Source organism: Syngnathoides biaculeatus, chromosome 16 (assembly GCF_019802595.1).
Source record: "Syngnathoides biaculeatus isolate LvHL_M chromosome 16, ASM1980259v1, whole genome shotgun sequence".
Classification (NCBI taxonomy): domain Eukaryota; kingdom Metazoa; phylum Chordata; class Actinopteri; order Syngnathiformes; family Syngnathidae; genus Syngnathoides; species Syngnathoides biaculeatus.
The window spans coordinates 16,099,425-16,118,783 of NC_084655.1; the positions used below are offsets into that span (position 1 = coordinate 16,099,425).

The 19,359-nt window shown below is 41.1% G+C and overlaps 3 protein-coding genes across 3 annotated transcripts; 1 reads left to right on the plus strand and 2 right to left on the minus strand.

The window, feature by feature from the left end:
• Positions 1-685: 685 nt before the first annotated feature.
• On the minus strand, positions 686-10,141 carry dhps (deoxyhypusine synthase). The gene is made up of 10 exons (XM_061846412.1): positions 9,942-10,141; positions 9,051-9,260; positions 8,803-8,955; positions 7,444-7,565; positions 6,717-6,813; positions 6,538-6,624; positions 5,586-5,691; positions 5,405-5,508; positions 4,426-4,551; positions 686-1,870 (listed from the first exon to the last, which is right to left on the minus strand). The coding sequence occupies exons 2-10, from the start codon at positions 9,243-9,245 to the stop codon at positions 1,775-1,777; spliced, it is 1,086 nt and encodes a 361-aa protein (XP_061702396.1). The 5' UTR covers positions 9,246-9,260; positions 9,942-10,141; the 3' UTR covers positions 686-1,774.
• A 507-nt stretch (positions 10,142-10,648) lies between these two features.
• LOC133514594 (guanine nucleotide-binding protein G(I)/G(S)/G(O) subunit gamma-7-like) lies at positions 10,649-11,520 on the plus strand. Its single transcript, XM_061846413.1, has 3 exons — positions 10,649-10,901; positions 10,988-11,088; positions 11,215-11,520. Exons 2-3 carry the CDS (start codon positions 11,008-11,010, stop codon positions 11,338-11,340), a joined length of 207 nt encoding a protein of 68 aa, XP_061702397.1. The 5' UTR covers positions 10,649-10,901; positions 10,988-11,007; the 3' UTR covers positions 11,341-11,520.
• A 957-nt stretch (positions 11,521-12,477) lies between these two features.
• Positions 12,478-19,046, minus strand: fbxw9 (F-box and WD repeat domain containing 9). The gene is made up of 7 exons (XM_061846411.1): positions 18,539-19,046; positions 17,931-18,048; positions 15,812-16,808; positions 14,334-14,482; positions 14,058-14,261; positions 12,981-13,046; positions 12,478-12,815 (listed from the first exon to the last, which is right to left on the minus strand). The coding sequence occupies exons 1-7, from the start codon at positions 18,619-18,621 to the stop codon at positions 12,732-12,734; spliced, it is 1,701 nt and encodes a 566-aa protein (XP_061702395.1). The 5' UTR covers positions 18,622-19,046; the 3' UTR covers positions 12,478-12,731.
• Positions 19,047-19,359: the final 313 nt, after the last annotated feature.

Below are 19,359 nucleotides of genomic sequence, written 5' to 3' on the forward strand. Positions count from 1 at the left end.
AAAAAAAATGGAAGAAAAAAAAACTCACTGATCTGAGGTTTTGGTGGACTTCAGAGGTTGTGATGATTACATATAAAAGTGTGATACTGCTGTGTTGGGGTGCGGCACTTGACCCATAAATGACATGAATGGAAAACTTGTTACAGTGGGAAAGGAACACTCAATTTTGTGTGTCACACTTTGGGCTCAGGTTTTTGGGAAAGTTGACTGTGACCCAGTTCCAATTCCATTCCTGGTTTAAAAAAAAAAAAAAACCCACCATGGGGAAAATTATGTTTCAGTAAACGGAGGATGAAATCCATCAACAATCCTCACCCCTCTTTATTTTTTTTTTTTTTAGGTATAACAGTATAAATGGGTTAGGGAAACAACTTGAGAAAATGGGATTCATGATTAGGCACAGGAAATATTATTACCACAACATCAGATTGATTTATCACATTGGGAAATGGCTTGACTTGATTATGTGCTTGTCTCAGAAAAGAGCAGAAAGAGGAAAAGGAGCTTAAGAGGATGTATTGTGTCTCGGAGAGTACAAATTATAACAACAAGTAAGCGGACGTAACGGTGTGCCACTCTGCCAGTTGTGAATTCTCGCCGATCAAGTTAGAAGACAACTTTTATTTCCGTTTGTTTATTCAAAGTAAAGTTCCAAAATGATGTCAAGTATATTTATAAATTAAAAAATATCTAAATACCAATCAACAGTTCAGGGAGGGAACTGTATTTCTGGGAAGTATTTCAAAAGTGTGATAAAACAGCTGAATGATTAACCTGACAATTTATGCCTGGATTTACACTGCAGGTCGATATTCCTATTTTTTTCCTATTTATGCTTTCATGACGCACATTGCGAACTGTGCCACTTGAGGGCGAAAAAAAAAAATCCAATAATCATAAAGCAGGCTAGAGCAAGTACAGGATTCCACAAAGGCTGACCAAGCCTAATACGTATAAGCACTATATTGTACACTTCATAATTTTGTCATAAATATTCACCCATTATTCACTGAATGAGAAATAAAGGAAATGTTATGTTATAAGTATATCTTTATGCCTTACTCCTAATTGTGGAATGCAAAACAAAACAAAAAAAGAAAAAAGTAACCAGTTCTTGGTATGATTACAGTACAAAAATTGCTGAACTAATTGTAATGGTGAAAGTACAAATATTACTGAAGTAATTTGTTCAGTGATAACAAAAACAGCTATAAAAACCTAACATCGTTGCAGATGTCAATTTGGATTTACATCGTACAAATAAATGTGCAAAGAGGTGAAATAAAAGCACTGCATGCACATCAACGGGCTACTGAATTGGACTTATATTCCTTTCAACCATAAAAAAATTGCATTATTTTGCAATCTAGGATTGTGTTGTGGTGGTTTTACATCATCGAGAAAAGCATCCACATGATTCATTTTTCAATTCAATCATACAATTCTAAAGTAAAATAAACCCAGTTTTGGCCTCACGGGCTCATATTCAGTGGCATCTGCTAAAGGTCCAACCGACAGTTTCTTTGGTACATGCTGAGGCATGCAACTGTGATATTTCGGCAATCTGAATGAGCGTAATACAACTTGTCCTAACAAGTAAATATTGTTGGAGAAAGCTAAGAGAGAGACCATGCGGTCTCGTTTCCTCATTTCCATGGCAGCAGTGATTGGACAGGAATGCTGCGGTGCTTTACAAGGTTACCCGCCATGAAGCGGCGCTTTTTCCCCCCGGAAAAAGTGTTTCACTGTAATGGGACAAAGAGCTCCATAGCATTCATTCAGTTTTCTTGCCTGCAGTCAGCCTGTCAGCTTGGAGAGCGAAGGTCTCGGCTACAATCAGAGGGAAGACCAAGGAGGCATCAGCATATACCTGGAAGCAAAAATAATTTTAACAAATGTGTTCCCCCGCATTTGTTCCAGTAAACCTACAATTGACCCCTCCGTGGATATTGCGCAATCAGCGTCACTGACCAATCAGAGGCCAGAGATCTGCATAAACCAAAGCCCGTTTTTGCTCCCGCCATTTTCTCAGACAACATTGCATGGTCCAGTATAGGGTTAGTTAGCGTTTTATCGCGTATTTGGGTTATTTAACAAAAAATGTGGTTAAGAGGTGTAGTCACGGACTTTGTAATAGTGACGACAGGTATCATGAAAGGCTAGTTGGTGGAGTTCGATTCGTACCCTTTCCAAAACCGAAGACCCAGTACGAAAAATGCCTTTGATGGATCAAACTTTGTGGAAGACCGCATCATCAACTAAATCCATCTAATATCAACCGGAACACATATGTTTGCACGAAGGTATGCCCTATATTTGATTTTCAATACACGTCTCGTATAAATGAATGAGACCTTCTCCGCTAGCATAACACAGCTACGTGTGAACGATTGACACACTTATTCTTTGTTGAGCGATATTTACCGATGATCGGACTGCACAAACGTATTGATTTCTTGCTGGCTCGCGACCGAAGCTTAACCAGACTGTTTGCACGAAGATATGCCCTAAATTTGATTTTTAATACACGTCTCGTATAAATGAATGAGACGTTCTCCGCAAGCATAACACAGCTACGTGTGAACGATTGACACTTATTCTTTGTTGCGCGATATTTAGCGATGATTGGACCGCACAAACATATTGATTTATTGCTGGCTCGCGACCGAAGCTTAACCAGACTGTGTTTGCACGAAGATATGCCCTAAATTTGATTTTTAATACACGTCTCGTATAAATGAATGAGACGTTCTCCGCTAGCATAACATTGCTACGTGTGAATAATTGAATGAAATCAGAAGCATGGCGTCTCTCTCAGTTAAGAATGTATTGTATTTAGAATCTATAATACATCCTTGATTTGAATGAAATCAGAAGCACGACATCTCTCTCAGTTAAGAATGTATTGTATTGTATTGTATTTGCCATTTTTACTGTTTGTCTTACGTCACCGCACGTGGCGTGACATCACTTCAGGAGGCGTGGTTAAGTGCCCTGTACGGAGGGGTCAATTGTCTATCTAGAATGTACCCCACCCAAAGTCAATTGTGACAGGTTCCAGCTTACCCATAACCATATTGAAAATAAACTATAGAAAATGGATGACGGAGTGTTAGTTAACTGCTTTTCATTCATTTATTTGTTTTCAAGCTTTAAACTTGGAGTCGTGACCCTAATGTCAGCATGCATGGCGTTGACAATGAGCAAATACTGCCACCTTGGGGCAATTTAATACACATACGGTTTGTGAGTAGCCGATCGTAACGAGTCACTTACTGTCAGTTAGCCTGATTTGCGGTCAACCATCACCAGGAAACCGAGAGCTGTCCTACACGAACCAGTTTGAGTATTTCCATCAAACACAAACCACAACTGAACTTTAAACAAGGTGCAGTAGCAGACCGCAAGTGAAGTGAGACAACATTTAACAATGGCTCACCTATACAGGAAAATTGAAAAAGATGGAAAGATCTCTTCACATCCTGGTCATCATCTGTTTAACGTGCTGACCTCTAGCAGGCAGTACAGGTCCCAGAAAACACGGACAACCAGATTCAAAGACAGTTTTTTTTCCCTAGAGCCATCAACTCTCAAAACCACTGAACATAACAGTACTGTAATGTAATATTATGCAACTGCACTTTCGTGCATTTATTTATTTTAGCAATAACTGTGCCTTCATGTATTTTATCTGTTGTTTTTACCAAAGATGTTCTTCTATTTTTATTCTACTTTATTCATGTATGCACCTTGTGGAGAAGCACTCATCATTTCATTGTATGCACACCATATGACATTAAAGGCTTTTGATTGATATGATTTGATTGATGTTGATGAAATCCATGAACAATTTTCAACTTTAAACATTTTATTTTAAAACAGTGGTGGCTTCTCACAAGTTAAGCAGAGCAACAAGTTTTGGCGCCACCTACACAACTACTTGTTTCAAGATATTTGCCAATATATCCATGTCTCACATACACACAGTACAGTGCATAAACTACTGCCTTCATGAGTTAAAACAGCTAAAGGGGCACACGCTTTCTTTCCTCATTAACAGTTTTAAATTGCCACAAAATTACACACTTCTTTCATGTGCAACCAAAAGTTACTCGACACTCTTGTTTCGGGACACTGACTGCCTTAATGATTTAGTGTTCTTTTATTGTTATTGCTGAACTTAATCAAGTCTTGGGATGTCAAACTGATATCCCCATCATTGTACTGAGCAACCAGAGCCTTTCCAACGCATTCGATCAATTTTCTGTTCTATGATCATCATCATTTTTCATGCCAATTCAGAAAAAAAAATGTTTTACCCCAAATTCAATTAGTTTTTGGAAACTATATATACTGGATAAAACAGTTGATAAGACAACATTAGTCTTCTCAAAGGCACAATACTGGAAGGATAAACACGGATACCTTTACAGGTTTGGCATCGGTTCTGATCTTGCCCCAAGACACAGCCTCATCAGGTCTGGCACCAGAGTCGGAGCCGTCAAACTCTTGTCCGGTGTTCACGTACACGGAGTAATCTGCACCATTTCTCTGCGGAAACAGTGTGTAAATACAAGTTTGAACTTTATTTATAACGATGTAGAAATGACATCCCACTCATCAATATCCATGATATTCCTGCAGAAGTAATCAAAAAGATAGGCAGACGGAGTCTTATATTTAAGCACAAATCCAAGCACTCTGTTGATTTTGATGTTTGCACGTTTTTTATTATGATCTGTGGAACATGAGAGCCAACCAGGGGGGTGGGCTACAACCACAAACCAATGGTTAAACGAAAGGCAGCTTGTTAGCACGACACAGCAGGCACACAAAGAGGAAGTTGGTCACCATGAGCGACAGAATTCTGAACAAAACGTCCAGCGGATCATCAACGTGTGACTTAATTACCTTTTTTACATTGTCACTTTAGTCACAATGTTATCAACATGGTTCAATAATTTGATTTAAAAAAAATCAATCATTAGACCGTACCAAATGAGATACTTTATGAGGTGTATCAGAAATGAAAAATAAAGTGCTGCTAACACCACTGTTGGCTTCATAAAGAGTGTTTCTAATTATTTTTCTTTCTTCCCATGCAGTTAAGTGAATGGGGCATAATAGAAAAACCTCAATATGATGCAAGGCAATTGCTGGCTCTTATTTTGTATGACTCAAACTACGCAAGATGTAAAAAATAAGGACAAAGTAATGCAATACTTTGTAATAACCCCTTCACGACTAATGAAATATGACATGATGTCATACAGCTTGATCTAGTCAATTGTGAATAAGATAGTAAACAATTCGGTTAAAAAAAAAAAAAGTTTCTACGCAGTGTAATCCCACACCCAGTTGAAGTAACTTTATGGGTTGTATAGTGGAAGAAGAGAGAAATTACCATGAGGTTGGCGTTGGCAATATGATGCTTGACGAGCCCGCCTCCAAGGATGATCATTCCTGTTTTCTTGGCGTACACTGCATGACTGTTCAACCTGCGTATATCTATAAAGAACAGGCTCACATTTATGAAATTGTCAACTCATCATATTGGCTTAAATGAGACAATTTTTCTCTTTCACCTTCCACAATATCCAGTATAAGGCCAGGATTCTTGTAGGAGTGAAAGTAAAGCATGTCGCCGAGAGAGCCGTCTGTCAATGCAGGACTGAATACTGGAATATTATTCTAATAAAAAAAACATTTAAAAACGATTATTTGTTCCGTATTTTAGTGGACATGTATTTCAAACATACACAAAATTAACAGGGAGTGAAAATCTTCCTTCATTTGTAACTTTGCATTGACACTGTCAAGGGGTATTCATTTAGCAATATGTTTATTATTGTGGTTTGAGATTTCACTGGATGATCTTGAGATGCTTATAATTCAGTATGTCCATATTTTATAGCTAGGTTAGGCCTGTAACCAACATACTGTAACAAACATCTCTCAGTAAAGTGGAATGGAATTATACATCACAGTATAACAATATAACCCTTTCATCCATCCATTTTCTTCGCCGCTTATCCTCGCGAGGGTCGTGGGAGTGCTGGAGCCAATCCCAGCTGTCAACGGGCAGGAGGCGGGGTACACCCTGAACTGGTTGCCAGCCAATTGCAGGGCAAATTGAGGCAAACAGACGCATCCATAATCACACCTAGGGACAATTTAGAGTGTCCAATTAATGTTGCATGTTTTTTGGGGGGGATGTGGGAGGAAAACGGAGTGCCCAGAGAAAACACACGCAGGCACGGGGAGAACATGCAAACTCCACACAGGCGGGGCCGGGATTGAACCCGGGACCTCAAAACTGTGAGGCCAATGCTTTCCAGCTGATCCACCGTGTCGCCGATACAACCACAACCGAAATACAACCACAAAGTAAAAAGTCTCAAACTGAGCATTACTGTAGAATTTTCAGAACTCTTTGAAATCCTATAAGTGTAGATTGGCAATATCCAGTGAATCCAAATTTATTATTCTGACAACCCAGTAGCTGTTATTAGTCAACATACTTATGAAGAACACAACCTTGTACGCCCAGTAGTAGACAGAGTCAGGATTATTGATCTCCTTGCCAAGCCTGTGGATCATTTTGGAAGGAGTCCAGCGGGTACCCTAGATTTTAAATTTATTTAGAATCAATCACAAGAAACAATGTGTGTCAACAATAAACTAAACAGTCGCTTGGGTGGCTCTGTTCAACTCACCTCTGTGTTCTGCTCCAGCAACATCTTGTCCAAGATGGGAATGAGCCAGTCTTCAAACTTACAGTAGTTTTCATTGGGCACTAGTAGGTTCCCGATCCTTGAAACAGAGAGGGTAGAATGAGAGGGAAAGTAGGAAACGCACTTAATTGATACATTTACATTAATTTAGCATCTTGAACAATTTGCACCCAGTGTAGCTGCCATAAGTGTCAGTTATACTAAAGTTAATTTCATTGTTTATTGGCTTATTTGAATTAGAGTAATTTATGTTATTGTTATTTCATTTTTATAAAGCGCAACTTTGTTCACCAATGTTGTTGATGTCAGGACGTTTATTTTTGGTGCGCTTCCTCTTCACCACCCTAGAGTTAGAACGGCAGCAAGGTTTCAACGGTAGTTAGAACACCAAGAGAAGCAAGAAAAGAAGAATATGTTAACTCTGTTTGGTCAGAAGGTCAATGACTTGTGTTTATTGCTTATAGTGTTAAGTCATTTATTTGTGTGACATGAATTGAAGGTGTATTTGTTTTCTTTTTGTATATAGTTCTTACGGCAACTAATCATATTGGCATATTAGCTTGTTGACGTGCTAACGTGTGAAAGGGAACGCCTTGTCCTGAGCGAATGAACGGGAGTTACACCCAGTAACCCAAATTTGTATACAAGTCGGAACACGCTTATTCTAAGGCTATAGTTGAGTCATAACTACAGCTCGGACTTCACCAACCTGTTGATTCCTCTCAGACGAAGCTCCTTGCCCAGTAAGTTAAAGTCTCCAAGGTACGTGTTAGCAAGACACTTGATCAAGTCCTCCTCTATGCCTCCTGCTGAGGTCACAACCACATCCACCTACACAAAAGTCAACAAAACAATTTTCATTTTGCATTTTGAAACAAAAAGGTGTGTTGAAAGAAGAACAGGCAAAGAGAAGACAACAGAGGAAGTATCATGGAGTAAAGCAGATTCATTTGAAGTAGTAAGAACCAATACACGTCACCACTTATCTAAATTAATATATAATGAATGTTAAAGGAAACATACACAGTTCTCAGTTGTCTTAATCACGTCTGCATTTACATTTTTAACCTTTTTAGAGCCCTGCAGAATTCAGCGTGTCCCCTCCACTATCATGCATAAGATCCACTGCTTCCCCCCATCACATCAACTGCAGCATGTGATTATACACGTACGGTATACCTTTGTTACTGTGACAACCCGAGTTTTCACTCAGAGACAGCACTTCCTCACCAAGCCACCAAATGACTATGCATGAAGTGGACATGTCAACAAAACAAGTATGACATCACAAATCTGACAATATTCTATAGACAAATTTTCAAAAACACGTCATTTGCGGTGCAATTTCAGGTTTGGGCAGCACACTGGGTCAGCTGGCGCTGGCCTCACAGTTCTGAGGTCCTGGGTTCAATCCCGAACTCGCTTGTGTGGAGTTTGCATGTTCTCCCCGTGCCTGCGTGTGTTTTCTCCGGGCACTGCGGTTTCCTCCAACATCCCAAAAACATGCAACATTAATTAGACACTCTAAATTGCCCCTAGGTGTGATTGTGAGCGCAACTGTTTGTCTCCATGTGCCCTGCGATTGGCTGGTAACCTGTTCAGGCTGTAGCCTGCCGCCTGCCCGTTGACAGCTGGGATCGGCTCCAGCACTCCCTGCGGCCCTCGTGAGGATAAGCTGCTAAGAAAATGGATGGATGGATGGATGGATTTCCAAATTTTAGATCTGTGATGCGCAACTGTAGTATAGCAGATTTGTATTTTCAATTACTCATATCTCTATTATCTACTCATAAAAATGCTCCGCCAATTTGACACCAATACCACCATACCAGACTGACATAACTTCCTGGCAGGTGGAGTAGGAAGTTAGGAACCATATCAAACCTTGTTGAGATACGTTAAGGTAAATGGAGACGACAACAATAAATCCAACTGCAAATTATGACGAATAAACAGATGATTAACTCCACTCGGGCATGACCAAGGCGGCCAGTGGCACGGCAAACACAAAGGTTCTTGAAGAAAGACAAAATATCTCACACCGTGCTACACGCTGTTCCGGACGCACCATTTTGTGTTCTACGAGGTATCGGATGCTCTCTCTCACTCCAGAGCTGATGAGGTTTGAAGTGTAGCCAAGAAAGATGGTGCAGCCTTGGCGGGATGCCGAGTCACCAGACTTGTTTTCTTCTGCTTCAACTGTCTCGAGACGTTTTTCGATCTAGGGGCAGATACAGAAATGTCTCCCATAAAATTCTTAAACCATATGAAAAGCTACTCAAAGTAAATGAGTATTGTATGTCTTCAACCCCTCACCATGTGGTTGATTTCCTGGATGGCCAAGCCGAGGTTACTGGCCTGGAAGCCTGTGGTTACGTAGGACTTCAGCACTGCATGGAGATCCACCCCCTGGTTAAAGTCATAACCTCTGACCTTCGGTAAATCCTCTGGTAAATCACTGCTGGTTTTAAGTACAGCCTCAAGGGCAATAGCAGGGACCTTCTCTGCCATATCTTCCAACTAAACCTGAAAGGTGTGATTGAGACAGTCAAAACTGGTTTTCATGATACGCTAACAAAATTAGTGTAGCTACACTACGTGTTATCACTTCTTTTTAAACTTCAATTCCTCGTCATTGTTTTCAAATAATGTGCATTATATAGCCGTGTGAAGTACAAAAACTTTGGTACTATACTGCAATACATTTTTATAAGTATCTGTACTTGAGTACTCATTTGTCCGATTCAATTTTAACTATACTCCCTACATCTGAGTACTTCCTATTCTCTAATTGCCAAAACAGACTTTTCACGAAAGAGAGGTGAAGTTAACCAGAAGTGAGATCTTGATTGACTGATTGGGAGCTTGATGACACACGGGATCCAAAAATAGTTAGTTCCCATCAATTAATGTGTGTAAAAGACTTTTATATAGGGCAGGATGATAGATGGCCGAATCAGTCATATATATATATATTTTTTTTTTAAATCATTCAGTACTACTTCCATTCAGTTTCTACGTAGCAAGGGCAAGGCATTTTTTACACTGAAAATAGCACCACTAAAAAATGTCTAACACTAAATGTTATATTATCTTGCCTTAGGTGATGTAGTGGAACGACATTTCACCTTGTAGGTTATTTTAGCTTGTAGTGTATTTTAGCTATTCCCATAAGAATGCAATAAAAAGAGGAAATCTTTCACCAACCTTTAGAGACGGTGTGGCTGGAGAATAAAAATTGTCACAAATGACATGCACGTAGTGTGTTTTTGTAAGACAGCAATTTAGCACGCAAGAATTAAAATAAAAACACCGGATAGTAGCTGCGTAAATGACCGGTTTACCAAAGGCGGAAGACAACGTGCTTAATTTCTTCTTCGTTTTCCTTTTTCTTTTTCAGTCTTCTTCTTCTTCGTTGATATTTGTGTTTGTCAAATAACTAACTAGCTCACTAGCGCTCACCGTCCATTCATAGTTTTATTTCTTGACTGCTTCTGCACACAAAATACTAATACAGCACAGTACTGTATATACATTTTCTAGGTCTTGAGAAAATCCACAATTCTGCCTTTTAGTTTATACAAATTGAATGATAAACGTAGCCAAAATCACTTCTTACATGTCCGATCTTTGAACTTGGCAGTTAAATAAGGAGGCAGCACAGTAGCCTGGACAAGCGTTTCCCAATTTATGTTGCGCCAATTCAAGCACATATTTCACATGAAGAAATGCAAAAATTTGAAAACTCACCGTACACCAACACTTGTCTCGCAAATATACTCGGTGTGAAATCTAGAACTGTTGAGTTAAACATGTTACCCTACCTGTTGTAAGAATGACAACACGTGGATGGTCAATTTTATCTTCATCATCTAGTGACAGAATGTTTCATTTTTCTGCATGTCAATATGTTTCTGGCGTTTCCCATTTATTGATTTGTTTAATGCACAGATCGAGGCAAGGAATAAGTGGAAAACCAAAATCAGCAGTGATTTACACTTTATATGTATGTGTATACTGGAGAAGGCGTTGTATAAAAGCAGAGTCGTGATCCAAAATAGGGGGGGAAAATGTGATCATCGTGACCTTTGCAGGTTGCCCTTAATGTTCAAAGGGCCTCTCAACCCCCACCCTACAGTGCTGGAGGAGAAAGGGTAGGTCAAAAAGGTAGGCGAAAGGCTTTTTAGACTGTCAGACTCAAAGCATCACTGTTCAATTTTATTATTCCTCTAAAGGACATCAAATATTTTTAGCAAAAGCTACCGTGTGGAAAATGAGTTGCAGTAACAGCCTCGTTCAGGTGCAAAAAGTGGTGGAGCAGCTTCGGCTGGAGGCAACTAAGGAGAGAATAAAGGTACGTGTGGCTGTTTAGGGAAAATGACATAATATATTTTACTAGCAGATGACTAGAAGATTAAATATCTGCCATTTAACACTAAACCTCCAGTTGTAAGTACATTTCTGTCCATCTCGATTCTAGATCTCCATAACAGCAGTAGATTTGGTCCAGTACTGCCAGGACAACAAGCGCAGTGACCCTCTGATCTCCGGCGTGGCTGCCTCCTCCAACCCATTCAAAGATAAGAAGTCCTGTGTGCTGCTTTGAGACTGCACAATCCAGATGCTTGCAGCTCAGCAGAACATTTAGCAGTCATTTGATGTTCATTTCAATTCCTCGGTGCAAAATTTGTAGTGCTTGTCTAGATCTGATCAATATAATCTTATTTGAATGCTTTATTAACACACACGTATTACTTTGCGAACAAATAAATGTTTTGCAAATTGATATCCCACAATGGTCTTTATTTTGAACAACTAAAAGGTGTTTGATATTTTTTTGCTTGTTTGATTGGTCATGATCTTAGAGAAGGAATCTTAAAAACATTTTTTTTTAACAAAATACTTCATTTGGTACGCTGCAGTTAAAGCAAATTTAAGAGCTGCATATCCATCCATTTTCTTTGCCGCTTATCCTCACAAGGGTCACAGGGAGTGCTGGAGCCTATCAGGTGCACCCTGAACTGGTTGCCAGCCAATCGCAGGGCACAGAGTCAAACAGCTGCACTCGCAATCACACCTAGGAGTAATTTTGAGTCTCCAATTAATGTTGCATGTTTTTTGGAATGTGGGAGGAAACCGGAGCGCCCACCCGGCAGAAACCCACGAAAGCACAGGGAGAACATGCAAACTCAACACAGGTGGGTCCGGGATTGAACCCGGGAACTCAGAACTATGATGCCAACGCTTTACCAGCTGAGCCACTGTGCTGCCACAAAGAACATTGCCTCTCAAAAATGTGATATCATCATTTGTAAAGTATGTTTAGTATGATTGTAAGACATTGTAACATTATGCACAGCTTGGAAACTTGTACATGCTTAAATATAGGAAAGTTCTTAAAAGCTATTGCGGGGAAAAAAGGTAAAAAGTGCACCTAACTACATTTTTGAAAACAAGTGGTTGTAAAATGTTAGCTGAATTTTCCATCCATCCATTTTCTTTGCCGCTTATCCTCACGAGGGTTGCGGGGAGTGCTGGAGCCTACCCCAGCCGTCAACGGGCAGGAGGCGGGGCATTCACTCACAATCACACCTAGGGGCAATTTAGAGTGTCCAATATATGTAATGTATTGTATTTAAGTCAAATGCAACTCAACGATACTCAACAAATGTAGAGGATTAAAAAAATGTAAACCACTGTGTACAGATTTTGAATATTTAATTCAGTGATGGATGCACAAAACACTTGAGAGAGCCCTTACACCATGAGTGGTATTCGTACCACATTTACAGCTACCTATTGTAATATTGTGTAAAACTATTTGATGTTGATTTCATAAGGTGACAGTTTTACAACAATGAAATACTTTTAAGGTTTTATTTTTTTATACTTTTCATGATTATAGTTTACAGACATTTTTTTTATGATGAATAAATCTTGCTATGACAACTTAACAGTGCAGTATTGTAAGACATTGAAGTTCGTCCACATCTATTCTCAAGTCTCGCTCCTTCTCGGCCTCCAGATTTTCACACACATATCTCCTGAGGCGACAGCCAGGACTCCAGCCTCCACGCTCAGCTGCCGGAACGGACAGAAGACGGGAAAAATGTCATCATAAAGCAACATATACCAGATGCTGTAATAAATGTCTATTATACTGATACTGGATATCCATCATCCATTTTCTTAGCTGCTAATCCTAACGAGTTTTCGCGGCGAGTGCTGGAGCCTGCCTTCACTCACCCCAGAGACTCCATCTTGGTGGCGCAGGGTGCATAATGTCTTTGGAGGCCCACAAGGGATGTGTACCTTGGGGAGGTAGAAGAAATTATTAAAGACCCAGTAAACTAAATTCACCACCTTTCTAAATACATTATTATCTTACGGGCATGCTTCCCCCACAACGCTTGATCGCATCAGATCTCGACAGCTAAGCGGGTTTGGCCCTGGTTAATACTTGGATGGGAGACGGCCCGGGAATACCAGGTGTTGTAAGCTTCTCTCCCCGGCTAAATGCAGAGGGGTCGCGTCAGGAAGGGCATCCGGCGTAAAACTGTGCCAAACAAATACGTGTTCATCTGAGATGACACGCTGTGGCGACCCCTAACGGGACAAGCCGAAAGGAACAGAAGATTTCTAAATACATTATACGTTTGATGATAACTGCTGAAAACATGCTCAAAGAATGAGAACTATCCATCCATCCATCCATTTTCTTCATTGCTTATCCTTACAAGGGTTGCGGGGAATGCTGGAGCCTATGCCAGCTGTCAATGGGCAGGAGGCGGGCTACAACCTGAACTGGTTGCCAGCCAATCGCAGGGCACAACGAGACAAACAGCCGCACTCACAATCACATACAATTTAGAGTGTCCAATTAATGTTGCATGTTTTGGGGATGTGGGAGGAAACTGGAACGCCCACCCGGAAAAAACCCACGCAGAACATGCAAACTCCCCAGGGGCGGGGCTGGGATTGAACCCGGGACCTCAGAACTGTGAGGCCAACGCTTTCCAGCTGAGCCACCATGCCGCCACTGAGAACTATGTAGTATTTAATATTGGATACACAGCATGAAACTATTTTACACCCTTTCAGTTTTCCTGTGACGCATAAGTCGACCCTCTCTTCCACTATAGAAGAACTGAGTGCCTTCGTTCACGGTGGTTTTCCATTGCGTTCACGACATACTGTTGGTTAGCTAGCCATCCCTCCAGCCAGAAAATGCATCTTTCCGTTTGGAGACTTTCACTTTACGGAGATTATTAAAAGGAATTAATCGATTAATTACATGAGCAGAAGGAGAAGGACCCATGTTACCTTGACAGTAAAATCAGAGGAGCACGTGTAGAGGCTTCCAGGTGACTTGTGAATACCAGTGACCATAGCTGTGTGCCCCACATCGAATCGCGACAGGTACTTTAAGACCCCCTGGCGCATGGAAAAACAGTGGAGTCTGCCCCTGATGTCTCCCCCCCATACTTCGTTGTCGCTGTAGCTCATAGATCGCAGGTAAGAGCGCAACTGAAAACACAAAAGAAGCTGGGACGTTTTTCTATCATAGAATTATAATTCCGATCGTGTGTTTACACTTACCCGAATTTTATACAACCTTCTGTCCGCCCTACGATCGTGGACGACCACAGTGTTGTCTTTACTTGCGGAGATGATGTACTTGTCGTCTGCCGCCAGACACAGGACCGAATTGGTGTGGTGTGTAAGGGTTTTCACCAAGGGAACAGCGGCTGAGTAAAATAAAGAGTGTCACGTGGAAATTGCTGCCATAAGTGCAGTAAGCACTGGGCAACAACAGCACTGCGTACACATCCGCAATCTTTAGTTCAAGAACTGTAGAAAAAAAATTCTGAATGACAACCAGGGGAAGCTCCACCAAAGTCCAACACTACAGTACACACTCCACAAAAACATGAGGATATTGGGCTTCCAGGTCTTCATTTAATAATGAATCGTATGTAATCTTGCACAAATACATTTGTGCCAGGCATTAGTCTGCATTAAATGACTATCCTATTAAGTGGAAAATGCCATATTTTGTCAAAGCTTACACTTCTACTTTTATTGATTTTTATGAGGTCGTGCCAGTGTACACATTGGCGTTGTCAGTTAGTGTATGGTATACAGCAGGGGTGCCCAGACTTTTTTACCCCATGATCTACTTTTCAAGCAGCCAGCCTCTCATGAGTTACCGACGGGGGTGGAGGGGGTTGTAGTGGGGGGAGGTGGGGGGTAAATGATATTTAAAATACCGAATTAGCTTTTTGTGCACTGTATTGTCTGTGTTTTCATCCTCAATCAGGCTGTGCAAAGGTGGAATTTAAAAATCACACACCATCTCATCCTGCACTTTCTACTTTGGCTTCAGACCAGACCTTTCCACTCGGAAAAGAGAAAATCTCGTCCAGTTTAACCACTTTTTCTTCAATTATTCACAGACTCCGACAGTTACTGCATCTTAAAATAACAGCTTTCCTTTTTAACTTTCTCCTTTAATATCGAAAGTAAACATAAGCAGCATGTCTAGCTTGTCTTTGCTCCACGTTGCCCAGACTGTGTTGTTGCTAACTCAAGCAGCGGTGGTGGACGCTGTCATTATAAAACACATTGATGGGCTGCGTAGGTACTGTAACATTTGTAATAATAAGTGTACGTCTTTAAGAATGTGGGGTTGTAAGGTAAACTAGGAAAAAGTGTGACGGAGCAGCGGTCGTTCTGTGTGCTGCCTTAAAAGAAACCAGTGACTTCTTCTTTTCGGTTTTTTTACAGCACGTATGTGAATTGTGCCATTGGATGTAACAACCAGTCATCCCTCACTCATTGAATCAAATTGCAAAATGCCACAAACTGAATAGCTGTATGTTGTACTTAGCATTGGATTTTTTTTTTTTTGCGCGCAACACAGAATATCTGCGAATAGACTGCATCAGCGGTGCACAATTGCGCACGTGCGCAATTTAGAGGGAACATTGGCTGATGTCTTTCTTTTTTTTTTGGTACGCTGTCCCGCGATCGACACGTTGAGTACCCCCGGTATCCAGTAAAGGGGTGTTTCTCACCTCTAGGGTCGTACATTTGAACTTTTTCGTTGAATGTACCAGCCAGCAACACATCCGGCAGACAGGACAAGCAGATGACGGCAGCTTCAGTCCTGATCATTCCCTTCTCGGCCCCGCACGCCTGGAGGTCCCACAACCTCACCGTTCTGTCGAAGCCGCCCGAAGCCAGAAGTGGTCCCTGAGATGCCAAACACCACACCCAACCCTGATGGGTGTTGAAGTGGCCCTGGCCTACCAACGTGTGCATCAGCATATTGCTCGAGTCTGCCTGCAGACTCCAAAGTTTAACATCCCGATCTCTGGAGCCAGTGGCACAGACAGCCCCATCGCCCCCCACGAGGAGGACGGAGTTTATCTCAGCAATGTGGCCTGAAAGTAGGGTGATGCACTCTAGCGCCGGGTGTGGGTTCTGACTTCTGGGGGATTGATGCTGTGTTTCTACATGTCCTCTGTTATCCTGAAACTCAAGATGAGCCAAGTCCTCAAGATGATTAGGAGCATCATCTTGGCCTTCCAATAAGACTGGGTGATCCCCATGTTCCTCCAGCACTTCTGGATTATCTTCTAATCTCTCCTCCAGCAGTTCCCACAATTGCACTAATTGGTCCTCAGCAACGGGGTGCAGTTCACCACCCATTTCTTCAAGTACCACACCTTCCTCAACGTCATACGCTTCCTCCTGCTCGTCCACTCGCTCTGGCCCTATAACAGCCGCTCTGTGGTCTTGTTGTTCCTCAACCGCTCGCCCATCTTCCAAAGGCCTTCGTTCCTGGCCCACTCCTTCCGGGTCCACCCCATCAGCTTGGTGCTCTTTGGCCACAACCTGTGCCACTCCAGTCCAGCAGGTAATCAGTTCCTCCATCTCCAAGCAAGCAATGGGCCAATCAAAGCCTTCCCTTGGCCCCACTGGGAAGATGGCTTTTGATCCAATGAGTCTGCGTGCACGCAGCTGCCAGGCAGTATTGTCCTTCCCGACATTGCGCAAAGCACAACAGACCTGAAATAAGAAGATGCACAGAGATTGTCATTATGGTCAAATTTATAATAAAATACCATAACAGCTATTACCAACTCTACCAGGAGTCATCAACCCTTAATACTCAAGAGCCATTTCAATAATCTCCCATGATAGATAGATAGATAGATAGATAGATAGATAGATAGATAGATAGATAGATAAAACTGTGGGAGCCACAAAAAACCCTTTTGCATCTAAGGTGAGGATAACATGGTGTATGATTTCTATTTAAATTTAACGTATTAAAAACTATAGCCTGTTACATGAATGAAATAATTGCACCGCTAGAGAGAACACAAATTTGTATTTCTGCATTCAACAATAACATTTAACAATACTTTTACTTTCTAACAAAATAGTGTCTATTTGAGAACTGTGAGGCCAACGCTTTACCAGCTAATCCACAGTTATAGATGATATCAAAGCCAAATTTAAATTACCCACCAGCAGCCAACCAAAAATGCCATCGCATGTGGAGTGTGCAATTGGTTGTTAGTTAGATTTAAAAATGACTATTTCCATTAACAACGTAAAATACATATTTGCAATATAGCAAATTAAAATATTTATTTGACCTAGTTTGTGTGATTTTTGTGCCTGAACCTCAGCATAACACCAAGGCTGTAGTCGTCACGTTCATTTTCACGATTGTAAGAAGTCATCTGTGAGGGACGAACGGTGTTTGTTTTTAATATCAAGTAGTTCATGTAACCTGTAGGAATAAACTTTATGTTCTCTTTAGGAGCTTTTCTTTTCCTTGACTTGTATATGTGAGCGATCTAAGTTAAATTCTTGGATTTCATTTTGAAGATTGTGTTTAACTCCTAATGGAAACTGCCTTGATGTGACTTTTCTGTGGCGCGACGTTGCACAAATACAACTGAGTTGTGTAAAAAGTGTACCAACAGTCTGGTGGAATGGTTCACACTTGAGAGATTCTGGGTTTGAATGTAGGCTCACACTCGAAAAACATGCTTCTTGGGTTAACCGAAGTCTAAACTGTCCATCGGGGTGCAGGTATTGTAAATGCTCGTTTGTCCTGTTCCTTCTCTGAATGGCCAAAATGGATAAAAAGATGAGTCAAAACCTTTTATGACTCACCTTTGGGAGCACAGAGATGATACAGTGAGCTGGAAGGTGTGAAGCGATCTGGGTTACCATCTCCCATGGCAATGACAACAGTCCACTGGTCTCAGAAGACGAGGCAACATCAGGGGGACTGTAGGAAATCCAAATGTTTAAATCTATTAACTATACATAACGAAGTTGGTCATCTATCTAAGCCACCAACATTTAGTGACATTCAGAACCATTACATACAGATCTACAAAATGGCAGAAGGTACAATAAAGCTTTTTGTCCACCTCTTCCTGATAATACCTTTAATACCAACTAACAAACCAAGATTTCCTACTAAGCCAATTTGTGAGTCATATTAATTGAATAGTGGGACTGCGAGTGCAAGTGGTTGTTTGTTTCCATGTGCCCTGAGATTGACTGGCAACGAGTTCGGGGTGTGGGCACACCCTGCTTAGCTCCTGCCCAAAGATAGCTGTTATAGGTGCCAGCACTCCTGTGAGGATAAGCGGCTCAGATAAAGGCTTGATAGATGAGAATTTTTCGAATACAAAATGTGCTTTGACTCAATAAAGGGAGGTAAATATTGCATTACATTTGGACAGCATTATAAAAGGTGACCGTAGTCTTACCTGTGAAGCTCTGGACTCGAGGCGTCACTTTGTTCCCCATCTTGACCGGCTGAGGCCCCTTTATTTGTCCTTACGTCATCCATAGCCGAAGCAGCATTAATAAATGTCCTCCAAGACTTCGTTCCTCGACTCTTTTGGTGACCGCATATTTACCCGGTAGTGGTAGATTACACAGAACAAGAAGAGAAGTGACTGAAAGCATAAAAAAGCCACTTCTTCGTTTCACTATAAGAAAAGAAAAACTCCCGTATATGTTAAAGAATTAATGCACAGAGCGATAACGTAAACGTTAAATGGCTACAGCCCAAATACTGTGATTTAACAAGTACTAACAACGATGTCACCAGGCAAGAAAATATACCACGCAGTTGATTTGTGGTAATTTCTGACATGAAGTAAAAATACATTCGCTAAAGGGTGTAAATCGTCTGATTTTGATGCAGAACGACTACTGTACCAACGGTAATCGGTTATATGGGCGTGGGCGAACTACATATTCAAAACGTCACTTCCGGCGGGCAGAAAATGACGCCATCAACGTCCACAGTGACGTGTTTTTTTGCAAAACCGCATTTTCAGCAAATGTTTGTGCTACGTAATATTTGTAAACTATATAAACTGGAATGCTATTTACCAATTTAAAAAAAATATCTGCAAATGTAATTAGAATTAAGTTGGACTTACCCACACTTTACTGACTACACTAACAGTGCTTTGTAGTTTAATTTTCAGTAATTTTATACACTCCCCATTGCTTGAAGTATTAAGTTTGTCAGTTTAGTGGTCCTCAGAACTGTGAGGCCAACGCTTTACCAGCTGAT